The sequence below is a fragment of the Jaculus jaculus genome, chromosome 2 (assembly GCF_020740685.1).
Source record: "Jaculus jaculus isolate mJacJac1 chromosome 2, mJacJac1.mat.Y.cur, whole genome shotgun sequence".
In the NCBI taxonomy this organism is placed as follows: Eukaryota; Metazoa; Chordata; class Mammalia; order Rodentia; family Dipodidae; genus Jaculus; species Jaculus jaculus.
In genome coordinates this window covers 20,793,721-20,816,981 of record NC_059103.1, presented here as the reverse complement: position 1 = coordinate 20,816,981, position 23,261 = coordinate 20,793,721, and the positions used below count along the sequence as shown (strand labels likewise).

General features: G+C 39.6%; 1 protein-coding gene, 1 non-coding gene and 1 pseudogene across 3 annotated transcripts in view; 2 read left to right on the top strand and 1 right to left on the bottom strand.

Annotated features, from left to right (window-relative positions):
* Positions 1–23,261, top strand: part of Atp9b (ATPase phospholipid transporting 9B (putative)) — a 226,118-nt gene that overhangs the window by 44,378 nt on the left and 158,479 nt on the right. For both annotated transcript variants that reach the window (XM_004662637.2, XM_004662636.2), the window contains exon 6: positions 14,740–14,798. In XM_004662637.2, coding sequence (XP_004662694.1) covers positions 14,740–14,798 — 59 coding nt within the window. The remainder of the gene's footprint in view (positions 1–14,739; positions 14,799–23,261) is intronic.
* On the bottom strand, positions 1,658–2,865 carry LOC105944338 (annotated as a pseudogene).
* Trnak-cuu lies at positions 10,702–10,774 on the top strand. The gene has a single exon. It is a non-coding gene; the product is annotated as a tRNA-Lys (tRNA).

The following is a 23,261-nucleotide window of genomic DNA, read 5'->3' as shown; positions in this document are numbered from 1 at the left end:
CCAAGAGGAATGTAGAAGGATTTGAAACCTCAGCCTAAGAGATGCCTTGCAGTGCTGTGGATTCAGCTTGATGGACTATTCTGGTCAGAGTTGAAAGACCTGAATATAGTAAGAACTATGGACTGTGGCATTTGGCTTATGAGGGTAAGAAAGAACTTTGCTTGGACTGGATTAGAAGTAGTTTTTATGAGAGGCTTGCTTTTATGGCTGTGTCCTGAGAAGTTGTGCAGGGTTGCTTTGCATAGAAATGGACTGGTGTGTGCAGAGGGATATGGTACACAAATGAAATCTTTGGGCCAAAACTTCTGCCTGCTAGCTGTAATTATATGAGAGATTGCAGCCATTGAGATTGGGCCAATTGACCTGCACTGGAACAAGAGGAAGAATGTAGACCTTTTTGCAGGGGCCCAAGTGCTCAAGGAGTGTCCTGTTCTTTAAAGTCTGCTTTATTCCTCCCCACCCCACTGGATTAATAAGTTGGCACCCTACCTGGTATTGTGGTGTGTAAGAAATGCAGGAAAAAGAGGGTCATTGAGTTTGTAGCACAGTCTTGTGTTTTGGAAATGGCCATGGGCAGTGTGAAGCAGGTTTGCTTGATGCCTGCATGGAGACCTGATGGGGCCATGAGGATGAACCGTGGATTGCAGTGGAGACCCATGGCTGCTAAGGAAAGCTGATGGCCCCATTGAAATTTTCCAGGATTGTGCCTAGCTGTTAGGGGTAGAATTCGAACTCCAGAGACTTGTTGCTGGGTAGAATTATTGCACTTAGAGTCTTGTCACGGCTAGAGTTGTTGGACTCGAAGCTACATAGTTTGATATTTGCCCTGGTTGTTTTAAATTTTGTATTGGCTGAATATTTCTTTGCTATATATCCATTGCCATCTTTTGCAGTGTGAATGTTTGTTCTGTGCCATTATGGGTTTGGGGGGGGGATTTTTTGGTATTATGGCTCAGTTAAAAGATCTTGGATTATAGAGATGTTTAAACATCATTGGGATTGATAAAAGCTTTGGGGACTTTTAAAGTTGGCTGAATGCATTGCATTTCAAATCATATATGGTTATCAGTTTATGGGGGTCAGGGGTGGAATGTGGTGGTTTGATTCAGGTGTTCCCCATAAACTTACATCTTCTGAATGCTAGTCTCCCTAGCTGATGGCAATTGGAAATTAAAGACTTCTGGAGGTGGTGTATTGTTGGGGGCAGGCTTATGGGTGTTATAGCCAGTTTCTCCATGCCAGTGTTTGGCATATTTCTCTGTTCCTGTTGTCTTCCTTATGTAGGCCAGGGGGTGATGTCCACCTTATGCTCATGCCATCATTTTCTTTTTTTTTTTTTTGGTTTTTCGAGGTAGGGTCTCACTCTGGCTCAAGCTGACCTGGAATTCACTATGTAGTCTCAGGGTGGCCTCGAACTCACGCATGCCATCATTTTCCCTGCTAGCATGTAGCTTCCTGCTCGATCCTATAAGCCAAAGTAAACCCCAAATCTGAAATGCTCCAAAATCCCAAACACTGACCATCATGTTGGATCAGGAATGCCTAGTAGTTATTGTTCAAATTTAATGGCTAAAACAATCCTTTTAAAAGAAGATGAAAAATAACTGTGTGATAACTTATAGGCTGCATTACTCTCTGGAAAAATATGATCAACCAATCAGAATTTTGGTATTATTGTTATCACTTTTTCTTTTACATCCTCATTGTGATGGTAGACCAGAGCTCTCATTTTCTGGGCACATTCTTCTCCATATAAAAGGAAAAATAATGATCCTTTAGCAAAAGAAGGCTGGTTAGCTCCATGGCCTTCCACTTGGAGGCAGTTCTTTATATTCTGAAAGAGAGGGTAAATACTCAAAGAAGAATGTCCTTAGGCATTTGGCCATCATAAAGGGACAGAAGCTGGGCATGGTGGTGCATGCCTTTAATCCCAGCATTCAAGAGGCAGAGGTAGGAGGATCGCCCGTGAGTTCGAGGCCACCCTGAGACTCCATAGTGAATTCCAGGTCAGCCTGGGCTATAGTGAGACCCTACTTTGAAAAACCAAAAAAAAAAAAAAAAAAAAGGTGGGGGGGACAGGAATGATGGATCCACCTGAATGTTGTTATTCAGAGATAATTCCTGTGAACATTTTGGGATAGGTCTTTACAGATCTCTCTACATTTATAAAACAAATACATAATCTATTTACTTGGGCATTGAGTAGTCCTTCTGTCATGGCTGGATTTTCAGACAAATTCAACAGCAGCTTCAACACTTCAACCTTGGTGCTTACATTTCCACTAAGTAGCAGGTGGAACAGGTCTGTAATGTAGTTGCTCAGCATGTGCTGGTGGTCATTGCTAACAGTTCTTTGTCCATTGTCAACAGCCTCAGTCCAGCTAGCTGCACAGCCGAGTTTGGGGTATCAGAGATGATGTCCTCATATACTTGATTGACATATATCTTTATTTTGATTTGGTTTTCAACATTCACACTCAGATTATTGAATACATTTAAAGCTTTCTCTTTAATACTGTCATTTGGACTGTTGATTTTGTTTCCGACAATGGGAACACCGCCCAATTCAGGAGTAATGGCTTGGTTAGCTGAAAAGGCTACATTGTTACCCAGAGTGACCAAGGCTTTTTAAATAATGACAGGGTCCTCAGTTGACTCAAGCAAGTAGAGAAGTTTCTCCGGCTGTTCTGCATTTAGGACCTCGTCATGTGAACCATTGGTTAAATCTTCTGTGGAGTGCAAGAAGCACAGCCACCCACGGCACCTTCGCCGCCGGTCACGTGTCAGCTGGTAGATGCAGCAGCAGGCACCGGCACCCAGCACCAGGCCCGCTGCCCCCCAGCCCACGTCCCGCGCGCCCCCCATCTCCTTTTTCTTCTTAGAGACAGAACAGGCACGCTAGAGCCTCCTGACTTGAGCTCCAGATGCATGTGTTGCCTTGTGTATCTGGTTTATGTGGATACTGGGGAATCAAACCTTGGTCCTTAGACTTTGCAGGCAAGTGCTTAACTGCTAAGCCATCTCTCCAGCCCCCACTTTTTAATAAGAAATGCTTTTATTAACTTCTGGTACATGTTTTCATGGTTTATCTTACTTACAGAAGACAGATTAGAAATTTTCCTTATGCAAACAGGACAACCAAGACTTTGCAGAAGCACTGTATACTTTTCACTTGCCCTGTCAGTCAGTACAACACTTAACTTTTGAGATATTTGTCATCTTTTTCAATCCATTTTCATTTCCTACAAATTTATTTGGTGAGCTACTATTAATTCTCATTTCAGTCTTCAGTTCTGAATAATTGCTTGTGGAGAAAGATGTGTGCATTGGAAACTCTTCCTTTCTTTTGCCTAGTTGCTCTGCCACTTAGGACTTTTGGGTTGAAAAAAGTGGTGCGTTTGACCATTGTCTAGTTCCAGCACTTAGAGAAGAGCTTTCAACTTTCCTCCATTCAATGTGACATTGCTATGGGTTTGGCATACATGAATGACCTTTATTGTGTTCAGGTATGTTCTGGTAGATCTAATTGGTGTGATTGTTTTTTGTCATGAAGGGATGTTTAAATTTATCAAATGCTTTTTTACATCCATTGAAGTGATTAAGCAGTTTTGTCTTTCATTTTGTTAATGTGTGCCCCATCATATCCATTGATTTGTATGCTAAACTATCTTCACATTTCTGAGAAAAATCCTACTTGATTATAGTGAATGAGTTTTTTAGCTATTTTTTTTTTTTTTTTTTTTTTTTCAAGCAGAGAGATAGAGACGGAAAGAGAAAGAGAGAGAAGGAATAAGAATTACTGGGCATGCCAGAGCCTCCAGCTGCTGCAAACAAACTCTAAATGCATGCGCCATGGCCTCTGGCTTTATGTGGGTAGTGAACCCCAGTTATTAGGCTTTGCAGGCAAGCACCTTAACCACTAACTCAATTTTTCAGCTTGTGAATAATTGTTTTAATTTAGTTGGCTTTTATTTCATTGATAAGTGTTACTCATATTTATCAAGGATATTAGTGTATAGTTTTATATTTCTTTTTTTGTAGTATTCTTGAAGTCGGAGCTCACTCTGTAGTTAAGATATCATAGTAATGCTGGCCGTGTATAATTAGTTTTTAAGTATCTTTTCAGTTTTTTAGAATCATTTGAATAGGATTGGTATTCTTTGTTTGATAGAATTTAGCAGTGAAGCCATGTGTTCCTGAGCATTTCTGTGGTGGAGACTTTTAATCTTGTCACTCATTATTGGTGTGTTCAGGTTTTATCTTCTTTATGATTTAAACTTGGCTGGTTAGCTGTGGGAATATCATAGGTCCTTTATTGTGATGAGGTTTTTCTGTCCTAGACTAATTTGTGAGTATTTTTCATAAGGGATACTTAATTTCATCAAATGTTTTTTCCTGCATCTGTTGAAATGATGATTAAAATATGTGTCCAGGAATTTATTCACTCTTGCATTATTGAATTTGCATGTAATTGTTCATAACAGCCACTTAGGAGCCTTTGAATTTCTGTGGTATTAGTAGCAAATATTAAGTCTAAATCAGAGAGTAAACAAAAGAAAATGTGGTATATATTCATATTAGCATACTAGTTAGGCACAACAAAGGATGAAATCCTGTGATTTGTGCCAACGTGGATGAATCTGGATGTTTTGCTGATTAAATTAAGCTTGCACAGAAAGACATACTGCATGATCTCACTCATATGCTGAATCCGAAGAAGTTGATCTCATAGAAGTAGAAAGTATAATAATGGTTACCAGAAGAAGCTGAACAGTGTAATAGGGACAAGGGAAAGATTAGTCAACGAGTATAGAATTACAGAGATTGGAGAAGTATGTTCAGTTGTTTTCTTGCCCAACCGGGTGACTAAGGCTAGAGTAGCATTGTGCTGAAAATTTCAAAATGGAAACCAGACGTGGTGGTGCTTGCCTTTAATCCCAGCACTCAGGAGGCAGGGGTAGGAAGATCATCATGAGTTCAAGGCCACCCTGAGACTACAGAGTGAATTCCAGGTCAGCCTGAGATAGAATGAGACCCTACCTTGAAAAAAAATAAAATTCAAAATGGCTGGGAGAGAGGATGTTTAATGTTCTCATCACAAAGAACTGATAAATACGTGGTGCAGTAGGTGTACTAAATGTATTTATTTATTTATTTATTATTTTTTTTTTGTTTGATTTTTTTTTATTTTATTTATTTTATTTTTGGTTTTTCAGGGTAGGGTCTCACTCTGACCCAGGCTGACCTGAAATTCACTATGGAGTCTCATGGTGGCCTGAAATTCACTGCGATCCTCCTACCTCTGCCTCCCGAGTGCTGGGATTAAAGGCGTGTGCCACCACGCCCCACTAGAAAGAGTGATTTTATTTTTTTTTTTTAATTTTTTTGTTTTATTATTTTATTTATTTGAGAGTGACAGAGAGAGAAAGAGGCAGATATATATATAGAGAGAGAGTGAATGGGCACGCCAGGGCCTCCAGCCACTGCAGACGAACTCCAGACGCGTGCGCCCCCTTGTGCATCTGGCTAACGTGGGACCTGGGGAACCGAGCCTCGAACCGGGATCCTTAGGCTTCACAGGCAAGCGCTTAACCGCTAAGCCATCTCTCCAGCCCATACTAAATGTATTTATTACATATGTATACATGCATGGAAACATGATGCCCTATAAATATACACAACCATCTTGGGTTATATAAAAATAAAACTGAAAAATAAAGCCTCAATAATGCAAGTATTCCGATACCAGCTCCCTGAGGCCTCCCAATGAGGTCACAGTATTGGTCTTTTGGGCTCCAGAACTAATCTCACAGTGACCTTTCTTGTTAGGTCATTTAACTTGAAAAGCCACAGAATTCATGCAGAGTTTGTACTTCACTTTCTTTATTCACACAGTAGCACTGTACCTCCAGAGTTCAATGTCCTTCATCGCCTGGACCCATTTGTCTCGAGGCCTGCCTATGGATGCCCTTCGCTTTTATTCAGATGCGGCACTTGAGTAGTGCTGGCTTTGCTCCAATTGCCTTGGTGTCCTCCGCATAGTTAGGTCATATGTGAATTACTTTTTCTCATTGCTGTCACAAAATACCTGACACAAGCCATTTGAGGCTGAAAGGGTATATTCTGCTTTAGTTTGCTGAGCTATAGTTCATCATGATGGAGAAGGCATGGTGACAGGAGTGAGGTAGCTGGTCACATTGAGTTCCCAGTCAGAAAACAGAAAATCAGATACCGAGCTCGCTTTCTCCTTTTTATTCAATTTGGGACCCAACCTATGAGATAGTGTACCTATATTCAGGCTAGGTTTTCCCTTCTTGGTTAACCCTGTTTAGAAACATCCCTACAGACATTTCCAGAGGTGTGTCTTCCAGATGGTTCCAAAAGTCAAGTTGACAAAGAGTGAACCATCCACAGCTATTTTCCAGCTTCTACTTTATTGATTATACAGTTTGCCATCAGTGTTTCTTTGCCTTCTGAACTTCTTTTTAAAAGTCTTATCAGGCTTGTTTTTGTTTGTTTTATGGTTGTGCTTTTGTTGTCCTACATTTTCTAGAACCCAAATCCACAAAGATTTTCTGTTATATCTCTGTTTTCTTCTAGATTTTTTTTTGTAGGATTTATGTATATCCATTTTAAGTGAAATTTCCCATACAATCCAAAGTATGCAAATTCTTTTATTGTTGATGGACCTGCATTTGTTCTTGTAGTATTGCTCAATCCTTTGTCATGTATGGGTTTGACTCTGGATTCTTCCATTCTATCATACTGTCTTTCTTTAATATCTCTCTCTCTCTCTCTCTGTGTGTGTGTGTGTGTGTGTGTGTGTGTGTGGTTGCATGCCACAGTGCATGTGTAGAGGGTGGAGGAAAACTTGGGTGTCAGTCCTTGCCTCCCACCTTGTTTGAGTCAGGGTCTCTTGCATACCACTCACTGTGTTCACCAGACAGCTGTCCTGGGACCTTCCGGGACATTCTCCTGTCTCCATGTCACATCTCTCCATAGGAATGCGTTGGGTTTAAAGATGCTCACACTGCTGCATTCAACTTTACTGAGGTTTTTGAGATCTAAACTAAGGTACTCATGCCTGCTTATCCTTTGTCCACTAAGACATCTCCCAGCCCTGTTTTTATTTTAATACCTACTATTGTTTTGTAATGATTCTTTTTTTTAAATTATTTTAATTTTTTAAAAAATTTTTCTTTATTTAAGAGCAACAGAGAGAGAAAGAGAGAGAGAGAGAGAGAATGGGTGCACCAGGGCTTCCAGCCACTGCAAAGGAACTCCACACGCGTGTGCCCCCTTGTGCATCTGGCTAACGTGGGTCCTGGGGAATCGAGCCCCAAACCGGGGTCCTTAGGCTTCACAGGCGAGTGCTTAACCGCTAAGCCATCTCTCCAGCCTGGTAATGATTCTTAAAAGCAGGGAGTGGGCTGGAGGGATTTCTTGGTGGTTAAGTGCTTGCTTGCAAAGCCAAAGGACCCAGGTTTGATTCCCCAGTACCCTCATAAGCCAGATGCACAAGGTGGCACATGTGTCTGGAGTTCGTTTACAGTAGCTGGAGGACCTGGTGTGCCCATTCTCTCTCTCTCTCTAATAAATAAATAAATAAATAAGAAAGCAGGCAGTGTTAGCTCTCAAACTTTGTTCTTTTTTAGAACTTATACATTGGCTTAAAAACTCTTTTGTGAGTTTTTATTTGTTTGTTAATTTATTTTTTTTATCATTTTTTACTTTGGCTTTTCGAGGCAGGGTCTTACTCTAGCCCAGGCTGACCTGGAATTCACTCTGTAGTCTCAGGGTGGCTTTGAACTCACAGCAATCCTCCTACCTGTGCTTCCCCAGTGCAGGGTTAAAGGCCACCACGCCCGACATTTTTTTATTTTATACTGGGGCTTGAGTACAAGGCTGTGGATATGCTAGGCGGGTGCTCTACTAGTGAGCTGCATCCCCAGCCCTGCTTTATTTTTATCTTGAGAAAGGGTCTGGCTGGACCTGGATGGTTTGGCTCACTTTTCAGAATACCTTTGCCACAGAGCAGGAGGAAGTATGTCCACTTTCTCAGATGTGCTTCAGATGTGTCCTGGGTTGCTGCCTTGGGCCTCCTGTCACCTCTGCTTACTATTCACACTCTACTTTTCAAACTGCAGATATACATGGGGAACTGGCAGCAAGATTCCATATGCTTTTTCAGACTTAAAAATCTCAAGAGTTCTAAATTTTGCTTTTATTAGCATATTTATTTAAATATGGTATACAATTATGTTCACAACTAAATTTGCTGATGGCAAAGTAAGTTACACTTTATTTCACTTCACTCACTGAATTTTAAGCTTTGTGGATTAATTTCTACAAATATATTAGCCTTCTGCTCCTAATTTTACTATGTTAAAAATCAGCTTTATTGAGAAATTTTAAATACCATATAGTTTGCCATTTTAAGCATATACTTCAGTGACTGTTAGTAAAATTACAGCTGTACATCCATCACCACAGTTGCATTTGGGATCCCTTACCTCATGTAGTGAACTTTTGTCTCTGTGAAGGGCCCTTTTCTGGACATGTTATGTTAAGTGAAATCATACATCTGGTCTTTTTCATTTGGCTTCCTGGCTATGGCACAGTAATTTGGGTTTGAGGTCCGCTTACATCATGGCATGTATCAGCAGTTGGTCTGGCGTTTTGACTCAGTAGCACCCTTTAGTGTGCTGTAGACCTCAGCTGGCTTGCTATCAACTGTTGAGCATTTGCCTCTGGGAGTTTTCCAATGTGAATGAGTGGGTAGTTTAACCCCATAGCTTTTCTGTTATGCAGCATGGAAAGTCATACAGTGCTGTTACACTGTGAAACTTTTCAGTGTTTTTAAGTACTTTGAGCTTATCTGAAATGTTATCAAATTTCTAGGTATGATGCATCAGCAGATGATGTTGTAATTTAATCTGTAAAATGACTGGCTGAGAAATTGGAGGAACAAAGCATACATACCTGTAATTCCCATTTCAAAAAGGTACATAACCCATTTGTCATTTCTGGAGTTTCTGACCTGCTTATTCTCTCTCTCTGCCAGAATCAACCACTATGTTGATGTCTTCATAGCTTGGTTTTATTTTTATAACACTTGACATAAACAGAAACATACAGTGTGTACTTTGTTATGTTTTCTTCTTTACTCAGCATGCTTTCAAGGTCTAGCACTGATGTTGTACAGTATCTCTTTTACTCAGTAGGGTCCCATTGTATATTTGACATTCTCTCCTTAAGATGAGTTCCTGGCTGTTTCTAGCTTCTGGCCTTTCCGAATAAAACTTCTATATATGTTTACATATGCAGGTTTTTGTGGACATAAGTTTGTTTCTCTCTCTTTCTGTGTATGTGGAGGTCTGAGCACAATCTTGGGTATTGATCTTCACCCTTCACCTGTTACTTATTCACCACTGTGTTTCCCAGGCTAGCTGGTTCCAGGGATTCTTCTGTCTCTACTTCTCTTTCGATTTTGACACACTGGGATTAAAGACTGTTGCATTACTGCATCTCGCTGCAGACTCAACTCAGGTACTCAAGTTTACATAAGCAAAGTGCTTTATCCACTGAACCATCTCTCAGCCTCATGTTTTTGTTTCTTTTAGGCAAACACCTATGGGCAGGATTGCTTGGTCAGAGGATGGAAAAATACCTCATTCTTTAAAAGACTGTAGTGAGCATGTTATATCAAAAGTACACTGACATGTTTACATCCTTTTGTAGTGTCAGAATTTGTTGAGTGGCAATAAACTCATAAAGCATGTCAGTTTCATTGCAATTTTTCAAGTAATCCTGATTTCATTTCATAGCTGTTACTAACTCTCATACCACATGGTAACACTTCACATAATCCTATACAAATGTGCAAGGTACAGGATGGTTCTCACAGGATTAAAAGGGCTGCAGAGTTCAGAGAGGCTGTCCTGAAGTCAGAGGCAGGGAGCAAGGGAGAGTCTGTGGGGGACCGGATGACGAGCCTCCAGTGCAGAGCTGCTCAGGTGTGGAACCTCAAGTGCAGGTCTGGACAGCAGGTCACTGAAGGGTCAGTTTGAAGTGGGCCGAGTGTCATGGCAGGAGCTGGAGCCCAGGGACAGAGGCAGAGGTCCTGTGCTGTGGCCGCCGTGCTGGACTGGGCTCATGTCGCGTGACTGTGTGACTGCCCAGCATACCCTGTCTTGGGATGTTACTTCTTTTACAGTGCCAGGTGAGGGGGTCACACATGGTGTGAGTGATGAGCTGTTTTTTCTGATATGATTTGATACCTTTTCAGGTGTCATTCTTTATTGGCATAAGTAAATGATTATCAGTTTGTGCCTCCTGCTGTAGTGACAAGTGGAGGTTGTTGACTTGTACAAACAAGACAGAGTCAACTTCTGTTTGGGTTATTACATTGTAAAGTGGAACCTGAAAACTGTTATTTCATACAACATAGAGGAACTGAGATTGGCCCTGCCCATTCTCCTCACTGACATAAAGCTTCCCCAAGTGGTCATTCATCCTCAGCAGCAGTGAGGACAGTGGGAGCACTGTGACCTTTGGCATGGCAATATCCTTCTCCATTCTCACCCTCATGTGGGCCAAGGGGCTGTCTACTAAGTAGTCATAGAGTCTTAGTGTCTGATGATGACCTGATGATGATATGGAGTACCTTTTCATGCCTTTTCTGTTTCGTGAAGTGGGGGAGCCTGGCTAGCTTAGTCGGTGGAGCATGAGACTCTTAATCTCAGGGTCATGGGTTCAAGCCCCACGTTGGGCACCAGACTGTAGGCTCCCTCGGCAGGTAGTGCTGAGGAAGGACCAGGCCTGCTGGTTCCTCCCAAGGGGTTGAGGAGGAGGGTGGCTGTTGATGGCCAGCAACACACTGAGCCAGGAGTCTTGTCGAAGCAGGATCTCGCTTTATTGTAACAGGCAGGTGCTTATATAGCATTGAGAACGACATGGGGATTTTAGGATGGGGTGAGGTGTAAGGGCCAGTAGCCTACTGCGACTTTTGAGATGATTGGTTCTAAGCATGCGAGAGAGAACTCCAACTTCCTAAGTGGAAGTAGCAGGCCAGAGGCCAATTTGTCGCCCTGCTGAGTAACAGCTGGCCAGAGGCAGGTCGCCAAACTTTAGCTAGGCTCAGGAAGTTCTACTAGACCTCATGTCTGGACCTTTCAAGGCCCAACAAGTAGGTAGCAGAGATAGATTGTTGTTTTCTCCTAGAAGTCCTATTGTTTCAGGATTTGTATTATACTTAGGCAAATCCATCTAATTTCATTCTTGCTGGGTGGGGTGATGTTGGCCTCCCTCCTGATAGAACTTTATCTGACTGTGTGGTGTGGCAGGAGCCTGTGCTTTTCTGGTGGTCTGTGTTTATTTGCTCTCACCACACCACCTTGTCTGTGGAGTTTTATATTATGCCTTGAAATTGTTTGCTTGTTTATGTGTTCTGTGGTGCTGTGGATTGAACACAGGGTCTTACAATGCTTAGGAGGCACTCCACCATTGAGACACATTCCTAACCCACTGTCTTGGAGTTAACTTTGGCATTTCCCTTTCAGAATTGTTTTGATAATCTGCTTTTTTTTTTCTTCTTCAAGGTAAGCTATCCAAGGTAAGGTATCATTGTAGCCCAGGTTGACCTGGAATTCCCTGTTGTCTCAGGGTAGCCTCGAACTCATGGTGCTCCTCCTGCCTCTGCCTCTCCAGTGCTGGGAGTAAAGGCTCATGCCACGATGCCTGGATTGTTTAGATTATCTTAGGTACTCCATACTCCTACATAAATAAGCTTACTTTTTCTACAGAAAATCAACTTGAGGGCTGGAGAGATGGCTTAGCAGTTAAGCACTTGCCTGTGAAGCCTAAGGACCCTGGTTCGAGGCTTGATTCTCCAGGACCCATGTTAGCCAGATGCACAAGGGGGCGCACGCATCTGGAGTTCGTTTGCAGTGGCTGGAGGCCCTGGAGCACCCATTCTCTCTCTCTCTATCTCTGTCTGCCTCTTTCTCTCTGTCAGTCGCTCTCAAATAAATAAATAAAACAACAGAAATTTTTAAAAATCAACTTGATTTGATTTTATCTTGATTGACATTTTATTGAGTTTACAGTGAAAATAAACTTTTAAAAATGTTATTTGAGAGAGAGAGAGAAAGAATGAGCACAACAGGATGTCCAGCCACTGTAAACAAACTCCAGATGCGTGCACCTCCTTGTGTACTGGGGAAAACAAACCTGGGTCCTAAGGCATCACAGGCAAGAGCCTTAACTGCTAAGCCATCTGTCTAGCCCTGCAGTGAAAAATTATTTAATTTCAATGTTTCATAGTTTTTTTTTGTATTAAAGTCTTGCATGTTGTCTGTTACAGTCAAAAGTTTTTTTGTTGTTATTGTTTGTTTTTGGTTTTTTGAGGTAGGGTCTCCTCTAGCTGAGGCTGACCTGGAATTGTTGACAGAGAGTTGGTAGACAAGTATGAATCACCCTTTGGTTTGTAGCCCTTGGGCAAACTGTTAAGGTAGTCCTCACCTGTCTGTGGAAACAGGCCAGGGTTCATCTGTTCTCATCTTCCCTATGTTGTCTTCCCCTTGGTGAGCTTTAGCAAAGGTAGTGATAGGCCCCTCCTCTCCTATAGGGTTTCAGTCCCTCAGGTTTCTTTGTGCTTTCAGCCCTTCAGTGCTCTGGAAATGATATCTTAAGCTTATTGGACTTTTTATGGAGTTGGACGGGCCCTTCACCTCTTTCCACTCTAAAGGGGTTGGGAGATGGGAGCTCTCTTTCACCCAGACTGTGAAGCAACAGGCAGTGATCTGTCCTGGCAACAGTCCCTGCTGTCCACTGCTGACCTTGTATACGATCTGTTCCCTGTTTTAAAAGTTGCCTAATTATTACTCATACCACGTTTTATGTTTTTTTATGATGTAAGTAATTAATGTTGTCCTTTGGTGGTATCTGTGTCTTACATGTTTGTATTTTTCAGTCTGTTATCATCACATTGACTCATTTTTACTGAACAGTAGAATAATTTCCACCTTTTTATGCTTTTAAAGTTACTTGATTTTAGAGACACATTTGTGAAAAATAGGCTAGATGCCATCAAAGTGTATTGCAATTACAGTTTGAACCTATCACAAGTTCTGAAATGTAGTATTTACTCAGATAATTGATATTTATAGTATTTTAGCAAGATATTTAGAACTCCATATTAAAATATACTGTTGCTGTCTGTATAAGTTACTCAAACTTTACAGAGGTTATGCTGTTATGATTAAGAAACCTGGATGGAAGGGCCTTCATCAAAAGGGACAAATGCCAGTAGTGTATCAGAGTAAGCAGGGGCCATTGTTCAGTTGTGCTGAGCTGCTTAAAGCAGGGACACTGGAATCAGACAGTGGGTAAAGACTAAAAGTTGACTTAGGGACAAATGTAAAGAACTTGCATGCCATGGTACCTATCTGAATTATCTTCCCATTATTTGTCAAATAATGGAGATTTGGGGGTGGAGATAAACCTTATCTGTAGATTTTTTTTTTAGTTCATTTGTAATTCAGATTGAACTAGGGAAGTTATAATATAATGGAGACAATTTAGCGTTATATTCTGTTTATGCAGTCTAAAAGTAATGAGTACCTGTGAGGCTGATAGGCACAGTACATGTTGTAAGAAGGGTTAGTGTGAGAATAATGAAATAGCTCTTTGAGTTACTCTTTGATCTTTCTTCAGAGGATCCCCTGAAGCTTGGTTCCTGGGAACAAGTCATGGGAATGCTTTCCTTCCAGCAGGAGAACCACTCAGCCATTTGACTATGAAGCACTGTGGCAGGAGTGCTTACTATTTATTCCTCAGTGGATAGCTGTAGAGACCACCATACAGCCCCTTCCTCTGCCGTCTGTTCAGTCCTGATGGTTCTGGATGTTAGGCAGCTCCTTCCTCTTTACCCTCTGTTAAGGATTTAGTTAATATTTATCTAGAAAAATTATTTTTATTGGTTAAGCATTATATATCAGTTTTCTGTTCTGTCTCATGTTGGCAAAGATACTAATAAAGAATTTATATATAATATGCTTATTATTTTGTGAGGGTTTTATGCCAATCAGTGCCATTCATGATAGTAAGGGTTTTTATATGTCCATATTACTCAGTTTCATACACCAAATTATTTTATTCAGCAGTTCCTGATAATTGGTAATTTGAGAACTGAAATACTGATAAAATGTGGGAAGACCCTTCCACATGGGATCCCTAGTTAACATGAAGAAATCCAATGTAAAGATCCTTCCACATGGAATCTCTACCAAATTATCATGAACAGATACTTGCTATTGTTGTTGTTGTTATTATGGGATAGTTAATTACTTGTGTTTGACGGTTTACTAGAGAGAACTATTACATATGACTATATATCTGAAATGTAATTTGAAGTATGAGCATTGAAAAATTTCTGCTTTAAATTTGTTTTTGCCTGTGAGGGTTTTTTTTTTTTTCGTTTTTTTTTTTTTGTTTGTTTTTCCAGGTAGGGTCTCACTCTAGCTCAGGCTGACCTGGAATTCACTATGTAGTCTCAGGGTGGCCTCGAACTCACAGCGATCCTCCTACCTCTGCCTCCCGAATGTTGGGATTAAAGGCGTGCGCCACCATGCCCGGCATCCTGTGAGTTATTTTTAAAGTAATTATCTATCAGTGATAAGTTAATCTCTGGTGTGCTGTTGTTTCCCCGAGTTAACTGTACTTCTTCTTTTTTTAAAGGTAAAGTGCAAGTTAAGAGTTCAGACATACAAGTTGGAGACCTCATCATAGTGGAAAAGGTTGATGCATTTTAATTTATTTTACCTCTATACTATACATCAATCATTAAGATTTAGCTATATTATAAGTAACTCTTGAATTTGAAGAAAATTGTTTGAGATATGTTTTAGATCCTAATGTGCTTGTATAAGATTTGATTTATTCTTTTTTTAAAAACTACATACTTACATATTGTTTAGCTAATGTACATTTCAAAGTCTGTAGATAAAGTCATACTTATATGTTCATGATAAGGAATGTATTAATAGTTTAATGTATCTTGGTTGACCATAGAATTGTGCTAGAATCTGTTAGTAATAATCTACCTCATTTCCCAGAATTTCCTTGTATAGATAGCTTTATTATGCATAATCATTGGATATAGTTGACGTAATTTGAAAGCTTAAAGAAGGAAGTGAATGGAAGTAACAGCACTAGAAAAGTAGGCCATGGTACCTAGAAACCATATTAAATGACAAAAACAGATGAGGAATGGAGTCAGAAAGTTGGTGGTCTGGACTGGCAGGATGGGCAGTTCACGTCACGTAAGAGATTCTTTGTGGAGTGCTGTCACCTTCTGCTCACCTTGTGATGTGGGAGTGCTGTGTACACAAGTATGTGCACCTCTGAGCATGATGTCCGTGCTCTGGCCATGTCGTGTCTTCTGTCAGAATGATCTTCCTCACCATCCACACTCTTGTTAGATACCTTTGTTGATTTTTTAAAAGTCTAGGACAGATTTTTAAAAACACAAAGGCAGGTTCCCATTTGATCACTCACGGGGCAATCTGCATCCTGTGTCCACTGGCATCTTGGTTGCCTGGGGCAGAACCAGCTGAGGATATCTTTGTCTTCTCCAGAAATGATCTTCTTGTTATTTTATTCTGTACAAAGATGACATAATTGGGAATGTGTTTTGACTTCACAAAGTGTTGTTGTATACATGCTAAGTTACTAGCTTTTTATCCATTAAGTTTTCAGAAAGTTTGTTTTTTCTTTTCCTTTTTGTTATTTGCTACTAAAAATGTTTTATTGATCATCCTTGTGTCTGTACATTTCTGTCAAACAGATTCTGACAAGGTACATGATTAAATATGTCTCAGTCATACAAATCTTACAGTATGTTGTTTCCATTATAAGCTGTAGGTGTGCCACACTGATGGCTATGTTATTTTAAATACCTCTTGTTAAATTTTTGCTACTACGAAGGAATTGAACTCGGGGCCTCATGTACATTAAGAATGAACTCCACACTGAACCTTTTGTTTTATTTTAAATATAGTGTATTACATTTAAAAGGGAAGAAGCTATTTCGGGTAAGGGAAATAACCAAAAGTTTTAGTGACAGTACAAAGTGTAGCTCTTGTGAGGAGTTTTCAGCTGTTTTATTTTAAGAGTAGAGTTGATATTTTTCAAGTCAGATTAGATTAATTACAATTATTTTCACACTATGCTAACAATAGGGAAAAGTGTCATGCCTTATGCTAAATTTTTTATTCTGGGGCTGGGAGTGTGGCATGGTGATTTGTGCACTTGCCTTGCATGCTCAAAGGCTTAGGATTGGTTTCCAGCACCACATAAAAACACCAACAAAGGGGCTGGAGAGATGGCTCAGTGGTTAAGATGCTTGCCTACAAAGCCTAACAACTGAAGTTTGATTCCCCAGTACCCATGTAAAGCCAGATGCACAAAGTGGTACATGCACTTGGAGTTCATTTTCAGCAGCTAGAGACCCTGGCATGCCCATTCTGTGTGTCTCTTCTACCTCGCTGCTTGCAAATAAATAAATAAAAATATTTTAAAAAGAGATAATTTAATTGCTAAATCCATTCAAGAATTTAAGTAATGAAATGATGTGAGCTCAACTTACTGTGTGCTATTCTTCATTATTTAAAGTATTTTACTTATTTCTTTTTAGCTGGTGGCCTGACATAGTATAAATTCTGTATCGCTGAATGACTGGCTGCTGGAGATTAAACCCAGAGCATTCCCCATGCTAGGTTACATTCTTCTACTAAGCTACACTTGCAGCCCTAGAATTTATGTATATTCCATTGGAATATCTGGTCGGGGATGAGCAACACAATCATCTTCTGGATAGATCTGTCCTTCAGGTGAATCAGCTCACATGCTTGATGTATTTTCAGTGTATGTGTCTCCTGCAGAAAGCCATGAGTTCCTGCTTTTCTAATTTATGCCCAATATTAAAGATTTTACTTTTTAGAGAAACTATTCATTCGAGTTTATTGTTTGCCTTTTTGTCTAAAGAAAAATATATTGCTAAAACAAAGTATTATGTGAGAGCAGCTCTATAAATGAGTATTTGCAGAATATTGTATTTCTGGATTGTTTTAGACCTTACTATAAGTATCTGTTAAAAATCTATCTATTCATAGTCAAGGTTATATTATACAAGTATTGAAGAGAAAAACATGCCAAAGTTTGTCTCTTGGCTTTACACATATCAAGTAAGTCACTTGGAAGCCTTCAAAGTCATAAAACTGTATGATATGTATAGGTGATGGCATAATCTCCGAAGCCCCAGGGTTTGGAAAGTTTCCTTGGGACAGACTCAGAGCACTCAGGGTGTCTTGTTGTAAATTAACCTTTACCACTCTGTCAGAAATACATTAAGGAAGGAGAGTATATTGCTTTTTCCTTTATCTGGGGAGACAAATCGTTTTTGTCTCTTATTTTTCTGAGATAATTCAATTTAGCAAGATAGTACTGCTATGTATTATTATAATGTGCAGAATAAAAGTGCCCATGACAAAAAGTGTATAAATAGAAGTATTCTGAGATGATTTGAGGAGGCTAAGATGAATTTTTAAACAAGAAGGAAGAAATGAAAAAGAGGACCAGTGAAAACAAATGATAAAATGCTGACTTAATATGGTAACTTACTTACAGCTACCTTTATTGTAAATGGTCTAAATCATGCCAATCAAGAGAAAGGCAGGATGCAATAAAAAAAAAAATGTGGCCCATCCCTATGCCACTGACAAAAGTTAACTCAAGTTCAGTGACTAAGGCAGGCTTAAGCAAAAGATACAAAATATTATACATATAAAATGCTGTTGGAGTGCTATTGCTGGTGTTGAAAAAAACGTCCCTTAGGTGATGAAAAATAAAACAAAAACATTGCATTAGCAATGAAAAAGGTTTTGTAAAGGAAATACCCAAGTTTAGATATTATTCCTTTAAACCTTTAAAGAAGAGCTAGCATCATTTTTATACAATAGTTTTCAGAAAATAAGGTGGAATATATATCTTCATTTTATAAAGCCACGAATATCTTTGTATCAACACCAGAAAAAGAACAGTACAACAAAAGAACTTTACAGACTCCTGTCCATTGTGATTACACACAGAAAGATCTTTAAGAAAAATTTTGCCAGTTGCTTCAAATAATGTAAAGAAAGTTCTAAGCCAAGTTATGTCTGAGTAGAGTTGATGACTTTAGGGGTTTAAGACTACTCTTACATTCTAGAATAATCTGTTGTGTGAACCTATGGGGCAAAATCACATGATCTTGTCACTTGATACTAAAAAAGCATTTGACTAAGTCTCATGCCCATTCTTGTATTTGTTTTTTGTTTTTTTTGTTTTTCGAGGTAGGGTCTCACTCTGGTCCAGGCTGACCTGGAATTAACTCTGTAGTCTCAGGGTGGCCTTGAACTCATGGCAATCCTCCTACCTCTGCCTCCCGAGTGCTGGGATTAAAGGCGTGCGCCACCACGTCCAGCTCATTCTTGACAACTGTCAGCAGGCAGGCTTAGAGGACAGTATCCTCATCTAGTTAAGAAAAGTTTAGGTTCTAGAAATGTAGACATTTGGCAGAGTGCTTGTATAGCATGCACAGGGCCTGGGTTTGATCCTCTGCACCACATAAAACTGGGCTTGGAAGTGCTGCAATACTAGCACTGGGAGGCAGAGGTAGAGGATTAGAAATTTAGGGTCATCTTTGGCTACATAGAGGGTTCATATCCATCTGTCTCTCTTTCTCACTCTCAAGAGAGAGAGAGACTTAAGGAAATAGATATATATTATGTTCTTGGATTAGAATGTCACATATTCCTAAAATTTCCAAAACATGACCTATAAGTTGCACACAATTCCTATCAAAGCTTTTTTTTTTTTTAACTGTTTTATTAATGAGAGACAGTCTTATTCTAAAAGGAATTCGGAAAGGTCCAGGCCCTAGAAGAGCTACTAAGCCAGTCTTGACAAGGAAAATGCAGTGGGAGGAATATATTTTCCTGAAGTGAAGACCTGTTACATGAGATGGGGGAAGGATGAAAGCCAACACTAACAGAACATTAAGGAGAAGCCAGAAATAGATCCCCCCAGATACACACATGGGACCCCACAAAGGTGGAAATGTAATTCAAAGCAAAACGGAAATGAGCTATCCATAGGCGAAAAACAGGATTCATGTAAAATGAAACTTTTAAGGTAGAAGTAGGAGAATAGTTCTGAGTTTATGGATAGGAACGTAACTCTTGGACTGTATACTAAAAGAACAAAGCTCACCACAGACAACTGGTAAGTTGCCGCTCATTAGAATTAAAATGTGGTTATTTGAAAAATTACATGCAGTTGATGAATCAACAAGTCTAGATTAGAGGGAAACATTTGTAAATCACGTAGCTGACAAACCTTTCTATCTGGGAGACGTCAAAACTCTTAAAACTGAAAATTACTGCAATCAACTGTCATTTTCCACTTATAAAAATAAAAAAAATTAATGATGTCATCACTTGTTGGCAGCAGAAAGAAGAAACTGACTTGCACATCTCTTGTGATAATGTCAAATAGTATAGTTATTCTGGAAACTCACCAATTTCTTAAAACTATGCAACTATCATGTGACCCAACAATTTAATTCCTATACTTCTGTCACAGAGAAATGTTAAGTTATGTTGGTGTAAAATCCCCTATAGGAATATATATATATTCAATTCATAAAAGCCAAATCAAGCAGTCCTACTGTTGTGGGAGAAAGGCTGCTCAGGGTCATTGTACAGTTTAGTCATGGATCATGGTGTCACATGGGAGGAAACATCTTGTTCTCAGGCTGCTTATAGTCTTGAGGGGGGAAACATTTAGTTTTTTTTTTTTTTTTTAATTAGTGTTTCAGAGAAAACAAAACTGGATAAAAAAGAGTAAAAGTCTGAAAATGAAATTTAAGAAATCACAATAGCATCCAGACAATAAAGTGCATCAAAATAGATTTAACAGAAGAAATGCCAAACTTACAATTTGAAAAGTACCAAACATTGTTGGGACATGAAAGAAAGCCTAAATAAGGCTGAGATGGCTTAGTAGATGTAGCACTTGCCCCACAAGCATGTGTATTGGAATTTAGATCCCCAGAAGTCACATAAAGCCAAACACAGTAGTGTGGGCCTCTAGAATCCCAATGCATGCCTATAGTAGGATGGGATATGAGCACTGGAGAATCTCCTAGAAGTTTGCATGCTAGCTAGCTTGCTGAATGTATGCAGTGGTAAATAAGAGACCCTGCCTTGGGGCAATACGGGAAGCAAGGGCTAACACCCAAGGTTGTCCTCTGACCTCCACTGCACACCAGGCGCACAGCTTTGGATACTTCCCAGTTGACCAATAGACACATGCTATTTCTTATAAAAGGTCCATCCGACTTCTTTGTAGAAATTTCAAGCTGATTTCTGGCATTCGTTTTGAAATGCAGGGGACCTAGCATAGCTGAAAACAGGTCTGAAAAAGAAAAGTTACATGCTCACATCTCCCTGGTTTGAAATGTAATGCAAAACTGCGGCAGTCAACCGTGTGGACTGAGTGTGGCAAGGTTCTGGATTCAGTTGCTAGCACTGTACCGTCATACAGTCTCCAGAGATTGGTAGTTCTTTGGTGACTGGCAAGGCTACTTTGGAAGTTGAGTAACTGGGAGTGGTGCCTTTTCTTCCTGCTACTATTGGTGGATATTTGGTTTGCTTCTCACTTTGCCTCTTGGGAATGATACTTCTGTATCCTCTAACAGTGTCTTTTGACACACATGTGCACACAGGGCTGCTGCTTATATAACCTGAGAATGAGATAGGTTTGGGGCATAAATATCTTTTCCTAAGATAGAAAATACAAAATGATTGTGCCAAGGGCTATGTCCAGTTGTACTCTTAATAAGCAGCACCTTCATGTTTGCTGACATCTGACACTTTAATAATTTTTTAAATGATTTTATTTTTATTTCAGACAGAGAGGAGAGAGAGAGATTGCGAGAGTGAGGGAAAATGGCACGTCAGGGCCTCTAGCCACTGCAAACAAACTCCAGACACATGCACCACCACGTTCATCTGGTTGACTTGGGACTTGGAGAATTGAACTGGAGTCCTTAGGCTTTGCAGGCATGCGCCTTAACCGCTAAGCCATCTCTCCAACCCAAATTTCATCATTTTAAATTTAGCCTTTCTGATATGTATGTTGCAGCTGCAGTTGTAATTTTTTGTTTTTGTTTTTGTTTTTGGTTTTCCAAGGTAGGGTCTCACTCTAGCCCAGGCTGACCTGGAATTCACTATGTAGTTTCTGATGGCTTTGACCTCATGGTGACCCTCCTACCTCTGCCTCCCAAAAGCTGGGATTAAAGGCCTATGCCACCACGCCCTGCTCATAGTTGTAGGTTTAATGTGCATTTTTCTGAAGTCGTAATAAGTTAGGCGTCCTCATTATAGTTTTGTATGTCTTTCTGCTTGAAGAGTCTTGAGAAAATTCCTTATGACTTCTGAGAGTTTTCTTTCCTTAGCAGTTTTCAGGCCTTTTATGTTTTGTGAGTCAAGGCCCTCTTCTAACACATGTATATCTTCTGTTCCTTCCTAGTGAGCATGGTTGAACAGAAAATCTTAATTTCATTGAAATGTACTCAGTAATCTCTCCATTTGTGTTTAGGTTTGTTTTCTTTTCAAATTAATTTGAATTGTGATAGACATACTCTTAGGAAATTTCTTAACATCCTTCCCTATAAAAGTCATGAAATAAATCTTGTAATGGTTCATAAATGATCAGATAATTCAATAGAAAAAGAAAACACCCATGCATCAGCTTATCAAGATCCTGTTGTTTTGGCTTTCAACATTTTATCTGTAGTTAGAATAGATTCTCTGTGTTACATTACTGTGGAGGCTACTCATTCCTTGTGGATGTCCAGTTTCCTCAGCACATTTATTGGAAATACTGTCTTTTCCTTTAGCCTGGCAGTGCCATCTCAAGTCTAGTGTCCGTGTATGGGCCTGGTGCTGCGTTTTGTACTTTGCACTGGTGTATTTATTTTCATGGTACATGGCCTTCTTACCTTATATCTTTCTGAGTTAAAGTCAGTCCTCCTGTGTGTCCTGGTCTTTCTTAGCAAAAGCACTCTCTCATATAAAAGTGAACATGTTTGTTCCTCAAATCTTGTAAATTGTTCTTTTTAGCTTTCCATTTTTCTTTTGTGTTTGATGTTTTATTGTAGTCATATTGCATGTTATGTGCATTTGTATCTTTCCTCATGAATTTTTCTTAATTTGAGTAGTCTATTCGTTTTCTTTTCAATTTTTTTTACTACTTTTAATTTTAAATATATTGCCCTGCTTCCATTCTGATTTCTTCCTTGACACGAGTGTCTGTTAGGTCTTACATAGCCATCCTTTTTTCTTAGTGATAGAAGTAGTTATATCTGCATTTCTTTTTTGGCCTATTTTATTTGTTCTTATTACTAACTGGCAAGTGGAGATCTTTACTTAGGTTTTAAAAACGCACATAATTTGTGAAATTATGTTCTCATTCTAAATGTATACTTTTCTGTTAGGTTGATTTCCCACCCCCTCTTCCGTAGCTTTTCCATTAAATAGAATTAGTGATAGTCCTGCATGTTACTTACAGAGGTTCTTTTTTTTTTTTTTTTTTTTTTTTTTTAAGGTAGGGTCTCACTTTGGTCCAGGCTGACCTGGAATTAACTCTGTAGTCTCAGGGTGGCCTTGAACTCACTGTGATCCTACCTCTGCCTCCCGAGTGCTAGGATTAAAGGTGTGCGTCACCACGCCCAGTTTTTTACAGAGGTTCTTATGTATCATCTGACATGGCTTCCTATTCTGTTGTATGAGAGACTAGTTCCTCAGGTTTGTTGCTGAGGTTTGTTTACTTGCTTTGCCTCACATTTGTTTATTCACCCACATTTATTGTTTCAGTGATAGTGTGCTGTTTGGCATTCAGTCTTTAACAACCAGGGCTGTTTGGCCTAGTAGGGTGGGTATGACTTCTGTGTGGCAGAAATGCTGTGTTGTATGTATGATTAAGGTATTGCAAAAACCTTGAGAATGGCCTTTTTCAGACATAAAGACACATTCATGGCATCATGATGGTAGAAAAATTTAAAGCATGAGTTGAAATGTTAAGTTTTATTAGAATTCTAAATTTTCCTTACATAGTTAAAAATTTAATTATAGAATTATTTAGTTGTCTTTATTAGC